The 15,173-nt window shown below is 40.3% G+C and overlaps 1 protein-coding gene across 2 annotated transcripts in view; it reads left to right on the top strand.

The window, feature by feature from the left end:
- Positions 1-1,148: 1,148 nt before the first annotated feature.
- Positions 1,149-15,173, top strand: part of LOC139450414 (coiled-coil domain-containing protein 158-like) — a 40,929-nt gene continuing 26,904 nt past the window's right edge. For both annotated transcript variants that reach the window (XM_071232106.1, XM_071232105.1), the window contains exons 1-7: positions 1,149-1,369; positions 5,875-5,912; positions 7,175-7,257; positions 8,263-8,445; positions 9,924-9,993; positions 11,716-11,825; positions 14,168-14,495. In XM_071232106.1, the coding sequence (XP_071088207.1) occupies positions 1,243-1,369; positions 5,875-5,912; positions 7,175-7,257; positions 8,263-8,445; positions 9,924-9,993; positions 11,716-11,825; positions 14,168-14,495 (939 nt within the window). In that variant the 5' untranslated portion in view covers positions 1,149-1,242. The remainder of the gene's footprint in view (positions 1,370-5,874; positions 5,913-7,174; positions 7,258-8,262; positions 8,446-9,923; positions 9,994-11,715; positions 11,826-14,167; positions 14,496-15,173) is intronic.

Here is a 15,173-nt window from a genome sequence, read left to right as displayed (position 1 = left end):
GTATAAATTATAGTGTAACATGGCGGAGTTCTTATAACCACACCGGGTCAGTCGAAGCCTGAACTAAACAGAGTACATATGAACACGGTGTAGGATCGCGATACAGTGGGGATTACACGTGGTTCAATGAACACATTACTCCAGCAGTGTGCGCCAATTCGGAAGTAGCAGAGTCAGGTAAATGCTTGAAAAACATGTTTGAATGATACTGATATGTATCTACGAACGAATGAATTTCAAACTTTTTTAAAACTAGGGGGGGGGGGGGGGGGGGGGGGTGGGGCATATTTGTACAAGTATCACTTGTCCCCTACTTTTATTTATTTTTAAAAAATTATTTAAAAAAAATCCAGGGGAACAACTGCCCTACCTGCCCCCCCCCCCCCCCCCCCCCCCCCCCCCCCCCGGCACTACCATGCTTGTTCCCGTGTGCCATGCATAGAGTGAATCGCGTGAGATACTTGTAATTCATTCCTGCGTCACAGCGATCCCAAGCTGTGTTGAATAGGACAAGTTATTCTGTATTGAAATATATTATTAGATCTACCCCAAATCCGAAAATAGGATTGTAAATGAATTAAATGAACGTATGTCATACGCATTGTTCCAAACATTTGAGACATAAAAGGTGGGTGCATTTTTGGTTTTGTGTGTGATGTCAAAATAGAAATTTAATTCACAGTTCATAGCGTATCCAGAGACCATATAATAGATCTATTATATGGTCTCTGGCGTATCTTATCATTATCTGCGTCAGGAAAGAAATATATGACTACTGAATTAGTTGAAATGTCATATCATGAATATAGATTTAGAACGAAAAAATGCAGGGAGCTTGGTGCTGCTCCCATAAATTCACAAGCCTGCAAAGACAAGTTTGTGTCATGAAGTCTTTTGGACTACTCATGTAGCGGCGTTAATACGTTAACAATACATGGATTACCTCCCTTCTACAGGTCAATGCGCCTGCGCTAGCGGAAACCCGCTTTATACAAAAACAAACTGATTTTGCCAAGTTTTATCGAAGTGTGTGACTTTGTTGACACGTATAATGTGAATATCAGCGACCATGACATACTCTAGACTGTCATAGCAGTCATACTGTGTATGTCTCAACTCATGATCAAACATGGATACGATGAATTCTTCGTTTACAACTGTGCCCGCAGCGAGCATGATGCCAGGCCAGGGGACCTCGTCAAATTCGTCTGCATCAACGACCGAATAAACAACAACAGTGCCATGGATGAGAGTTCTAATCTTTCTGCTGCAAGTTTAAGACACAGTAGCAGAGAGTTTGCTGAACAGATAAGAAGACTGGAACTTGAAGGAAATAAGCTACGAGAAGTGACATTAGCCAGTTTATCAGGTAAAATAATGACAGCAAGGCATGAATGGCATGTCAAGGCAAATCCGCCAAGTATGAAATCTGAACTTTGACGAAAGTTTGCGTTCATGTCATAGAAGAGAGATGATCTTTTGTGTCAGGCAACAGGGTGGCGCTTGCATTTGAATGGCAGACACTTGATATTTGTCTGACTAATGGCAGACACTTGATATTTGTCTGACTGGGACTTATGAATATAAACATTGAACCTAAAAAAAGAATGCGTGTTAAGCAGCATAAGACCTACTCGCTTTCATGACTAAACTCAGCATTGATACTTGATAGGTCAGTGATCTAAGCATTGGGCCCTACGCTAATGAAAGCTAATCCTGGATTTCAGGCTTAAGTTAATCTGACATCAAACAGTTGAAGTGGTATTACATTTCTCACAGGACAAATTGTTTTCATGAGTTCACTGTTTATGATGTAAGGAACACTTTAAGATCTTTGCTGAAATGTTTACCTCAGTACTTTGTCTCATAATTCATTAATACTAAGGCTTGAATGAATACATACATGCTTATTCTGCGTACTAATAATTTTTGTTATTGATAATCATGATAATAGCTGTATTGAGAAATGGCACAGGATATATTTTAAATAGGTTGAGTAATAATGATTGTTTTTGTTGAGTGTTCACTAGTACCTAATATTAAAGACTTAAAGTAATGATTTTTGGAAGGATGCTGTAGAATATAAATCGCTCTCCTTGTTCTAATGTAGGCGAGTGTAGTCATGTCATGATCATGTTGATTGTGTCTGTTTTAATTCAAACAGGTCAGCAAACATGATGAAGTTCATTGAGAAACTTTGTCAAAACATTTTAAAACATATAGAATTTCATGTGCATGACTGGAATCCACATTGCTACAATATAGATTTGTCTACTAGAAGAAAAACAAATGGTTAGAGTAAATAACATAAGAGGAACTTCAACATGTTCAAGGTTGGCGCTCGAAAAATAGCCCCTGCTTTTTCACTCTGTGCAAAACTTAATGTGTTTTTCATCCGGGTAATGCAATTTCTACAAATATTAATTAAAATTTTTTTTTCCAGAACTTTGTGAAATAATTATTTTTCCTGACAAGTTTGAGACAACCCATATATATAATGATGATGCACATTGCGCTATGGTTTCACCCTCATGTGAATTGATAAGAATCAATCTCTCAAGAAATAATGCCATTACAAGTAGAATGTACTGATCTGAAATTTGTTTGTAACAGAATGCACAGTGTGAGGTTTCAAATATTAAATTAAACCAAAGTGCTGTTAAATCTACAAATGACCTTCCTAACCTAGCTCTACATTCAAAAAGACAGTAGGTTTGTGTCCATTCTACCATGCCAAAATAAAACATGAACACTTTGGGGTTGGGGGTAGGGAGAGAGGATGAGGTGATAGGATAGGGAAAAAGGACACAGAGAGAAGTGGCATGTGTTGAGCCCAATGTTAGAGTGGTTGTCAGTCTGAATGATGAGAACATCGATAATAGCCTTTGAAAATAGTATGGTATTGTATTTGCTCAAACATTGTTTGTTCATATCATTATCCCAGACTTTTTTTTATGTTTTACAGATTTTGATGTTGTTGGTTGGTAAAAAAAAAAGGCCTTTAATGCATACATTGTACATATAATATATTAATCACTTAAAGTTTGATTTGGATAACAATGATAAATTTTTTTAAAGTTTTAATTTGATTGTTTTGAAGTTGGCAGATCTGTAAATCAAGCTATAAATTGTAAGCCCGTATGTTTTACTCGGTTTGACACCATGTGTCACCTATGATGTCACATCAATCATTGTGACGCAAGAGATATGCCATCCCAGTCAGATAGAAAGGCGCCAATTATTAAGCTCTCTGTTGTTCCCACTGTTGCATTTTGGAATTACAGAAACATTTTGAAGGTACATGTATTTGGCAAGTGTATAACATTAAACACATGATAAAAATCGCTATTTGAAATCACCCGATTAACCGAGCATTAAAGCATATTGTGATACATTTCGTGGAAAAAATGAATCACAATTTACCGATATACTGGTAATACCACGCACCCTTACTTTCCAGTTGTATTTGTAGTGCTGTGATCATTTTGGAGTTATAAGCGCTGTTTAAGATGGCAGAGGGAAGTGCTATTACAAATCAGAAAGTTATTTTGTGTCCACTGCAACCATATCTGAATTTCAATCTATCAGTGTTATCAGTTATCATGGTTATAAGGTAATAATTTCATCAGGCGTGGCATTTAGTAATGTTGAATAATTGGGCAATTTTGTTGTTTTTCTGAGTGGTTGTTGTCAGAACGATGCTAAACAATGCATATGGAATCCCGTTAATGCACGTTTTTATACCCATTCTTGGGTAGTGAAATGCATGGGGCTTGCATAAAAGTCAACTTTTGCATGGAATGCATGCTTTTCTGTAGCAGTTGCGTTTTTGTGACTTGATTCCATACATGTACTACAATATTGAAAACCCAACTTTATTTGTTTGATAAATATACTAAAATATTGGTGTCACAGGAACTTTTGTTGTTGAGTATATTACAAGAAGCATGCACAAGAAATAGATAAAAAAGATATTTTTCAAGTAACCAACCTAACTCATGAAAAGCAAGCATGACAGTGGGTATTTCAGATCTAGATAATCTGGTAATGTACACACAATTCCTATTTTAGATGGCACTACACGGTGTGTAAGAAGACACCCTGTTTTGGCACATGAAACAGGAGTAGTATACTCCTCATGTGCTTGTCTTGTGTGTCAATCAATCAATCAATCAATCTTTATTGTATGAAAGGCCATTGGCCCATATACACATACAGATAAACAATATCATTTACAGCTGTACAGCGCATTATATAATTATTGGATAACTAATATGATGCTTGACATGTAATCGAGGTATTGTAAAAACAGTGGTAATAACCACAGTGGCAGCAGTAGTAGTATAAAATACAAAAGGAATACAAAAGGAATGGAATGGAAATATGAAGTTTTACGTCGCAAAGGCTTTCAGCCATAGCGCGACGTTCAATACAAAAGGATCTATCAGTAATGTACTCATCATGTCAAGACAATTTGACAATTTAAATTTATATGCATTTCTAGTAGAAACAAACAGACAAAAATGCGGTAGACAGCAGTATTTGGGTCCCCACTTCGGAAGGAACGTTTTTACGTGTTTACAAAAGTTGTCGAATGAAAAACGTTCCACGCATGCGCAGTTCGTTATTTACGTTCGCTCGTCACGCCGAAGATCCAGGTTCGATTCACTTTCTATCGTAAAACTCTCGACCCCCACAGGGGCGGAGGTTTAGACCATACTTTTCACGTCCAGCTCATTTTTGAGGTCCTTTTTGCTAAAATATGTCTCCTAACGGATTTTGGCACGCTTGCGCGTGCGCGCTTATATATAAGCGAAGCTGCCTTTGGCAGCTTCCGTACTGAAACTGCCGAAGGCAGCGTTTGCCTTACGGAAACCCCCGAAGTGGGGACCCAAATACTGCAGTTGACCCGAAAAATGAAATGTAGATACTCCTGATCTAGATGTGAAAGTTTCAAAACAACAAATTATTTCTGGACATATCGGATTTACTAAGTAATTTACTACGCACTCGTAGACTTTGATAGATGTATTGTAATATCTTAGTTAATTTTTGACTAGGGATACCATTAAAGATAATATTTTGTTCATGGAACAGTGGTTCTTAGTGATATCAGGCATATATTTCAATCTTAGGTTGTCATAAATTGGACATATAAACAAAAAGTGTAATTCGTTTTCAATATGGTTTTCGCAGAATGGACAAAAACGTATATACTTAGGAATAGAGGAGAAGCGACCCCTGTTGCACATCAAATCATTTAACCCTAGCCTAAGTTTAATAGATGTGTCTCTAATTTTTCTCTCTGTTATAGTATGCAGGTAAACCTCTGGTGTTAGACAATATTTAAAGGTTTTATAGACGTCGTAGCATGTACTGTTATCTAGTGACGACCTCCAGTTTTGAGTAAACATATCAATTGCTACCTGCTTAAAAGAGCTAAGTAAATACATTTTGTCTCCAACGCTTTGATTAAGCCAAACATATCCAAATCCGTGAGAGAAGAGTAAATGCTTTATGTTTGATTAATGTGTCTGAGAAGCCATGTTGAGATTCCAACTTGTCCATGTGTCAGTATGAATATCAAATGTAGTGACAGTTGTCATGGTAACAGCATTAGAAATTGGCACAAGTCCTATAGTCCTTGCCAAGCTGCCCAATAGTAATGGTACCATGAGGACTACTAGAAATTTGCCATTTTTGTGTGTTTTACTCTATGTTATCATTATAAGGACAAGTGGACTGAAACTGTTAGTTTCTAATGCTGTGGTAATCAGTAGCAACAGGCATACGATAATCAACACTTCAGAAGTTGAACAAGTATTAGTGTGTGCTAGTCATGCTGAGGATGTAACATGTGTTCTGACTTTTCAGGAAATTTGAGTATGGACGCAACAGATACCAGTTTCGAGGTGAGTCCGGCTTCCTTCCAGTAGTACCAGTATCTATACACTAAATAGTTGACTACAGATTGCGACCTTTGCCAGTTGTCCAAAGCCCTTGATCAACATGATCAAGTAATCTCAGCTAATATAGTCCATATTGTAGAACTAAAATGTACTGAGAATGGTGCTGAGAGTGAGGAGCCATGTTTGGGCTGTAGACTTAAAAGTTTTGGGCCGCACAGACTTTATCTGACAGGACTATCGTGGACCAAGTCCAGATTACTGCTCCTTGCACTGCTGTCCATGCCACAGTCATCATGTCTGTCCGTGGTTGTGGTTTGTGACACAGCATGATGACAGAGACACCCACAGCAGTAATGCATAGGAACTTTGTGCTGTGACCCTGCTAGAGACAGCGACACTCACAGCAGTGATGCATAGGAACTTTGTGCTGTGACCCTGCTAGAGACAGCGACACCCACAGCAGTGATGCATAGGAACTTTGTGCTGTGACCCTGCTGGAGACAGCGACACCCACAGCAGTGATGCATAGGAACTTTGTGCTGTGACCCTGCTGGAGACAGCGACACCCACAGCAGTGATGCATAGGAACTTTGTGCTGTGACCCTGCTGGAGACAGCGACACTCACAGCAGTGATGCATAGGAACTTTGTGCTGTGACCCTGCTGGAGACAGCGACACTCACAGCACTGATGCATAGGAACTTTGTGCTGTGACCCTGCTGGAGACAGCGACACTCACAGCACTGATGCATAGGAACTTTGTGCTGAGACCCTGCTGGAGACAGCGACACTCACAGCACTGATGCATAGGAACTTTGTGCTGTGACCCTGCTGGAGACAGCGACACCCACAGCAGTGATGCATAGGAACTTTGTGCTGAGACCCTGCTGGAGACAGAGACACCCACAGCAGTAATGCTTAGGAACTTTGTGCTGTGACTTTGGCATGAGACATTTTCATGATTTAACAACTTTAGATAAGACACTGTATCCTTACGATGTGTGTGTGTCACTGTATATATACCAATTGTTAAAAGAGTGCATTTTGTTTTGCACGTCTCATAGGCAATTTATCATGTTTATTGGCTGCATGGTAGTTAAATTGTTCATTTCATGTTTTTAGTTTAGCTGTAATTATGACAGTATATAAGTTACAATGATCAATTAAAAATAATTTAGGAAGCTTGGTTAGTAGTTCCTGTGAAAGGATGTGTTCGGCATGTCAAGACCAAGAACAATAATTGTGTTGTGAAACCTGTTTTTTCAGACGGTCAAGTCTGTGGTTCCTCCCGCATCCCTTGCATCCCTTGTCGACATCTCATCGGAACAGAAGACCATCTCAGACCTCAGGTACGCCATTCATATGTAGACCCAGCTGCACTTTCAGTAACAGTATGATTTCACAACCCCTCATTCCTGGAAGTGGAGATTTTTTTACAAGACATTTAGAGTCATAATTTAAACGTGATGGAATTACCACAAGACTACATTATACTTGAACATGTTCACTCAGCCTATTGAAAACAACATGTTTATGTAAATTTCTCCCTTCCCTTCCACCCCTACCATCCCCTTTCTGACATCTTCCCAAGGCAAGAGAGTTAACTGACTATAAAAGTCCAGTTTCAAAACTAGCCAAACTAGGCTGGTATTATGGAGTTACGATTCGGCTCGACTAATGAGTCTATGCATAGTCCAATCAAAATTGCGCGATGCAATCGAAATCCGGTTTGTAAACTGTCGTGCAGATTTCGGTCAATTGCAGGATTTACAAAACATGTGCACCACCAACTCGTTGTCAACAGATATTTTCAAAATCTTTTCATGTTTTTAATCATTTTGTTAATCAAGGTGCTCGCGTGATTTGATTCACTTCGGGATGTAAGACCCGTTATATCACAATATAGAAATTGATTATCGTTCAGACTGTCTTGACTTGGTGGCGCCATTTTGTATGAAGCAAAGGCAAGTGATACGAGAGGTGGAATTTAATTGGCCCATAAGAGAGGCATAGAAGGGACACAATTCGAAATAGCCAGTGGTGGCGCTACGATCGAGCCCAGGAATTCCAGCCGAGTTCGGCAAGGGTGGAAACAGGGCTTTTATGGTTAGTTAACTCCCTTTGCCTCAGGAAGATGCTTTCTGACAGAGGTAGAATGAGCTCTGATGGAGCAGGCATCTGATATCGAATCAGTGATGTTTCTGCCATCTACCTGAAAAATTATATCTATATATTTATATGCCTGACTAAGTTCGATATTGACTGTTGTTGCCAGGGTGCAGATGCAATAGTTAGTCATTAGTGTTAAGTTGCTGACTATTCCTTGACTCAGTAACCATGGTGACTGTTGCCAGGGTGCAGCTGGAGCAGCAACGGAAGGAGACTGACCGGTTGCAGTCACAGCTGCTAACGGACCTCCCTCCCAGCCACAGCTTCACCAGTGTTCCGTCCAGCCCCTCCAAGTCAGCCTTCTCCACACTGCCACAAACACAGGAACTCTCCACCTCCAGGAACAGAGCCTTCGAGTTTGTTCCACCGTATGTTCCACACTCGTCTCTCACCATGCTCACAGGTCCCAATTCATAGATACTAGCACTAAAATCATTGTATGTTTGTTCTGGGGTATGGAGTTAGTGATATAAGAATATTGCAGGTCTGTGCTGGGGTACAGAGTTATGACGGTCTAAGTCACTTTGTGATATAAGAACATTGTAGGTCTGTCCTGGGGTACAGAGTTACGAAGGTCTTAGTTACTTAATGATATGAGAACATTGTAGGTCTGTGCTGGGGTACGTAGTATGATGGTCTATGTAACTTAGTGATATAAGAACATTGCAGGTCTGTGCTGGGGTACAGAGTTACGACGGTATTAGTAACTTAGTGATATAAGAACATTGCAGGTCTGAGATGGGGTACAGAGTTACGACGGTATTAATAACTTAGTGATATAAGAACATTGCAGGTCTGTGCTGGGGTACAGAGTTACGACGGTATTAGTAACTTAGTGATATAAGAACATTGCAGGTCTGTCCTGGGGTACAGAGTTACGAAGGTCTTAGTTACTTAATGATATGAGAACATTGTAGGTCTGTGCTGGGGTACGGAGTATGATGGTCTTAGTAACTTAGTGATATAAAAACATTGCAGGTCTGTGCTGGGGTACGGAGTATGATGGTCTTAGTAACTTAGTGATATAAGAACATTGCAGGTCTGTGCTGGGGTACAGCATTATCAGTAGAGGACGTTATGTGTACGCAAGAAGGGTCTCCCACCCGAGAGGGGTCACACGTATGCGTGACTGTCTCAGTGGACCATGGATTTCTGCATGTTGCACAGATATGGTTGCTTTGTGAATGTGACCCTGGAATATTACTTGCAACTTGTACAGTCATCTAGAGGACTTGCACATTAACAAGCAAGCTTGTATGTTTCATTACCTTTTTAATTTGGCTTGAAAGAAATTTTTATATTTCCTTATTGTTTTGTTTCACCATTTAAACATTTGAAATTGATTTTTTGCCGTGAAATATGTCTATAAGTTTGTCATTGCATTCAGTCATACCCTATGGGACATTAGCTATTTAATATGTATTGTGTAGGTCTCATCTCTAGAACAAGCTCCGAAGGAATCTTGAGTGGGACATGGTCTGTTTGACATGTACTTCCTGACTTGTGTTGTGTAGGTCTAAGACCTTGACATGTACCTCCTGACTTGTGTTGTGTAGGTCTAAGACCTTGACATGTACCTCCTGACTTGTGTTGTGTAGGTCTCGTCTAGGATGAGGACTGGGGGAATCTTGAGTGGGACATGGGCTGTTTGACATGTACTTCCTGACTTGTGTTGTGTAGGTCTAAGACCTTGACATGTACCTCCTGACTTGTGTTGTGTAGGTCTCGTCTAGGATGAGGTCTGAAGGAATCTTGAGTGGGACATGGGCTGTTTGACTTGTACTTCCTGACTTGTGTTGTGTAGATCTAAGACCTTGACATGTGCTTCCTGACTTGTGTTGTGTAGATCTCATCTCGAACGAGCTCTGAAGGAGTCCCAGGAACAAGTGTCTGACCTCAGGAAGAGGCTGCAGGAGGTGAGGCTTCACGTTGCAGGTCATACGGAAAGTTATTTTTAATTCAGTCTGATTGATGATCCTTGCTTGATATCTTAATTCTCCACTAGATAGGCTGGCACAAAGTGATATTATAACCAATATGCATCATGAACGGAATCACTGTCAGTCTCAGAAATGACCTTGTAATGTTGAGACACTCATTATACAAACTGTTTTTGACATTGGCCTCCCTTGTTTCCACCCTTGGGTGGCCCAGTCGTCTGTGCTGAGTTCTGTCCCTTGTGCACGCCAGAAACCTATGATTGTGGGTTCGAATCCCGGTTCCCTCGGATTATGTTTCTATGTTTCTCAGCACCATACCTGTGCCAAAGTGGTAAAACCAAAGTGGTAAACGTCTGAGACCTGCATCACTTCGGGCTTTCCTCCCACATTAAGCTGACACGCCGTGATATAACTGGAATACTAGAGGCATTAAACCCAATTCACTCACTCACTACTCCTCTAAGTAGCCCTAGACATCCTGTTACCAGAGTAAATCAGCACCCAATCACAGGAAGCATCTGTTAACATGATGAACACTGTACCCATCCACCCCTACCCATAAATCACAGCCACAGCCATGGACATACGTAAGGGTCTTTCAGAGGCTCAAGTAGTTATGTGTATGGACACATTCCTATGAGAAGCACTCCGACCAAGTAGCTCTGTGTAGCAAGTCATTGGAGGGGTAACCTCTAGCAGGGGCTCCTATATCCCTGGAATGTGTGTGATGTAGGTGGTAGCATGTCCTAGTGGTCGGGTAATCTATTGTCTTGGTTTGTTGACACAGGATCATGATAAAAGCCATTGAGGGATTAGGTTGATAAGGGATATTAGGGCAGGTGAAAGTGAAGTAAGGCTTTGTTATTGCGTGTATGTGGGTGGTGTAATTTAAACCATGATCAACATGATCAACAATGACTTGAGCCCGACTTCATTTTTTTATTTTGTTTTAGGCAAGACTGTTCTTGTGTACAAAAATTGCAAAGTTAAAATAAAAATTAAATGCTGTTTTATTTTGAATGTGCATTTTATAACCATTTCTAATTTATGATTATGGGAATCTTGGGACAATTCGTTTGGCTTGTTAACAGAAGCAATGTGCTGCATGTGATTTAGAATATGCATTTTACCATGAATTTGGAAAATACTCAATTCTGATTGGTTAATCAGAGGTATCAAATCACAATAAGCACCTCTTACTGAAACAGGTGATTGGATTGGCTACATCACTCCGGAAGCTAATATTCATGAAATACTTACTTCTCAATTATTTTCGGTGGACATTTTGAAACAATGACATGTATTAAAGGTTACAAGAAGCGGTGTTGTGTTTTCTGTAAAATTCAATGTATGTGTGGGAGGATAGATTTAGGGACAAAGAGAGCTTGAAATTTGGCGCCTTTCTGTATCTGACCGTGACATTATCTCTTTTCCATTACAATGAGCAGTGGGAGGTGGTATTAGAATTTAACCTTCCAAGGCTTGTTAAACTTTCTTGAGTGTGAACTTAAGTTTGTCTTACAAAGTGTCTTTCCTTTACACTGCCAGTGACTGTAATATATGCAGTTAGGCATAATGATGGAAACAATGTTTGAGCATAGATAGCACCTTAGTTTGTTGAAAGGCTGTGTTGGCCTGTCCTTAATTGAGATTGACACTCACTAACAACATTGGATTTGATATTGATTTTCTCTGCAGGGTAGTGACACGACTGAAAGCCAAAAACGCCAGTTCCGTGTCAACATCGAGGAGCTGAAGTCCAAACTCCATGAGACGATTGTGACCCGAGACACAATACTGGAACTCAGGTAGCACATGTTGACAGTGTACAACGTAGCTAGCTGTGTGTCTGCAGCACACAGGCAGGGAGACTTCCATCATTTGTCTACTGGTCTGGGGGCACTGGTCTAAGGCGCCGCGATTTGCTGTGCAGAGTTGCGTCCCTTGGGCACGCCAGAAACCTATGATTGTGGGTTCGAATCCCTGTTTGCCCCGATTATGTTTCTAGGTTTGTCAGCACCATACCCGTGCTCGTGGGTTTCACCAAAGTGGTAAACATCTGAGACCTGGATCACTTGGGGCTTTCCTCCCACATTAAGCTGACACGATGTGATATAACAGGAATACTGTTAAAAGTGGCGTTAAACCCAACTCACTCACTCACTCACTCTGCTGATGTAGTTCCACACTAAAGAGTTATTTCCTGATGTGACCTCTTTTGACAGTTGTTCAGAATGAATGCCCCAGGTCTGATGTTTAGGATAAAGCATCCGCAGGTTTTAAATATCATAAAAACCCGAGGGGAAGTGTTTTATCTAACTTATAAAGGGAAAAAAGAAACTTGCAAAAACATTTATCAACATTTTTTTGTTTCAAACATACTTTCCATGAACCTAAGGAAATGTGCGTAAAATATCTGTTGCTGGAGTACACTACTTGAAAAAGACATTGTGATTTATCGGCGCCTCTGTAGCCTAGTGATACACTCACTGGGCTACAGATACGAAGGTTGCGTGTTCAATCCTTGGGGAATATAAAGAAAACATTTTGTCATTTTATTTTACATTTCATTACATTGTGTTAAAATGCAAAATAAATTTCTAGTGTAAAACATTCATATTTTACAATCTAAACGGAAGTTGTATTAATAAAATCCCCAGGATATTGTATGAAATCCTGGGGATATGATAACATCCCAGTTTATGACATTTAACCTGACAGGAGAACAATAGGATGACGTCACTGGAGGTTAAAAAGTTGTTCCAAATTAGGGGTGGGTTTTAGACAGCTGGACAGCCACCCTACCATGTGGTGGTCTAGTGCTGTAAGATTGACCTGCACTGCACTATTGCTCTAATATGGAGTGTGTTCTTTCAATACGCTTGCCCTTATGGCTAGCACATATTTTAAGTTACCATATTTTCTGGAGTATAGTGCACACTTTATAAAAAAAAAAAACAGCGGTGTAGAAGGGGGTGCGCATTATCTTGTAATTACACAGTCTGGCTATATAAAGTGTATAGCTGGACTTATGTTTGTGTCCTATTTCATTAATTTTATTCAAAATTCCTCTTAATATTGTTCAAATTAATTTCGGCAAAAACGTGTGTGAAGCGATCGAAAGATCGCACAACTCTGGTTATTTACAGCAACCACGGTCAGATTACCGCTATTCATGCTTTGAAACAAACTTTAGTTGATAGAGAATGGATACATATATCATTAATGCCATACTTTGACTTGTTAAAAGTATTATTTGTGGTAGTTTGACGATTCTAGGTCAACAATAGTTCTCAAGATCACTTGTGCGGGAGCCTTGACAGTGTAAAAAAAATATTCAGCAATAGTGATCAGCTTCATCGAAATGTTATGCTTATGGTTATTAATATTTTAATATGTATAGTAAAAGCTGCAACAAAAATGAACACAATATGGGAATATATTTTTCCTGAGAATTAAATAGTTTCAGATACAATTTTTCCCGATTGATGCATCAAAATTCTTTAAAGTCACATCATCGGGTAAGTTTTAAACGAATTACCGGGAGATTCCAACAAAACGTGTGTACAGCTGATTGCTGTTTCCAGCTTACTTTACGAGAAAATACACAAGGTACCGGTAACCTTATTCTCTGCATGTTAAACAATACCTAGCAGAACGGAAATAATTTAAACGTAAATCAACATTTCTGGTGATTTTTGTATCTCAAATTTCAAATTTGTTATGACCAAGTTTCTTATCACCCGTTCCTTTACCTGAATTCGCTGAAAGGGTACGATGTAATTATTTTCTGCGCATAATATGCTCCAAATTGTTTTGCCAAAATACTGAATCCCCTAGAGGGTGATGCACATTATACTTGGGTGCACACTATACTCAAGAAAATATGGTAATATCTAACAATCAGAAGTATTTGTTGTATTTCCGTTAGTTTTCAGCATGTAACAAATGTCACTTGTAGTGTAGTCACTGCTGGTCATAAGAGGCGATCAAGTGGTCAGGCTCCGTGACTTTGTTGATGGCTTGTGATGTTAACCTGATGGTGTGTCATGTTAACCTGATGGCAGGACACACCCACACACATACATACACATTATGCAGCATGCAACAAATGTGGCTCGTGTTGTGGAAGTTTGGGCTGTGCTTGCAGACAGAAGGAAGCAGCGAGCCAAGAGGGTGTCATCACCAAGCTCAAGTCCTCTCTCCAGCAACAGCATGAACGCAACAAGCAGCAGGAGGCCTCCCTCTCGGATGCCAAGAAGAAGCTGGAGGCTGTCACCCACACCAGCAACATCGCCGACACTGCCATCACTCAGATCCAGACACTACTGGCTGAGAGGGAGAAGAGTCGGGGCAAGCCGTTCTTCGAGTCCAACTTCGTGTCCAGCCAGGGCCCGGCCATGTTGATCCACACCCTGGAGAGATGTCTGCAGGACCTGGATACGGAGCTGGATACAAAACGGAGCAAGGTTATTGAGGTATGGGACACTACTGTCCACTGATATGTTACTGAGGTGTGGGTGATTTACTTGCTTTACCCTGATAAGTGTAAGTGTCTGGTTAACTGTTGTATATACGTATTGTGCAGGTGCTGTGTTACATCCTGGTTAACTGTTGTATATCCTTGTTGTGCAGGTGCTGTGTTACAACCTGGTTAACTGTTGTATATCTGTGATGTGCAGGTGCTGTGTTACAACCTGGTTAACTATTGTATATCCGTGTTGTGCAGGGGATGTGTTACATCCTGGTTAACTGTTGTATATCTGTGTTGTGCAGGGGATGTGTTACACCCTGGTTAACTGTTGTATATCCGTGTTATGCAGGGGATGTGTTACATCCTGGTTAACTGTTGTATATCCTTGTTGTGCAGGTGCTGTGTTACACCCTGGGTAACTGTTGTATATCCGTGTTATGCAGGGGATGTGTTACACCCTGGTTAACTGTTGTATATCCGTGTTGTGCAGGTGCTGTGTTACACCCTGGGTAACTGTTGTATATCCGTGTTATGCAGGGGATGTGTTACACCCTGGTTGACTGTTGTATATCCGTGTTATGCAGGGGATGTGTTACACCCTGGGTAACTGTTGTATATCCGTGTTATGCAGGGGATGTGTTACACCCTGGGTAACTGTTGTATATCCTTGTTGTGCAGGTGC

Source organism: Haliotis cracherodii, unplaced genomic scaffold (assembly GCF_022045235.1).
Source record: "Haliotis cracherodii isolate W230 unplaced genomic scaffold, xgHalCrac1.p SCAF_8, whole genome shotgun sequence".
Lineage (NCBI taxonomy): Eukaryota > Metazoa > Mollusca > Gastropoda > Lepetellida > Haliotidae > Haliotis > Haliotis cracherodii.
The sequence above is the reverse complement of the archived record's forward strand: the minus strand, read 5'-3'. Positions and strand labels throughout refer to the sequence as shown.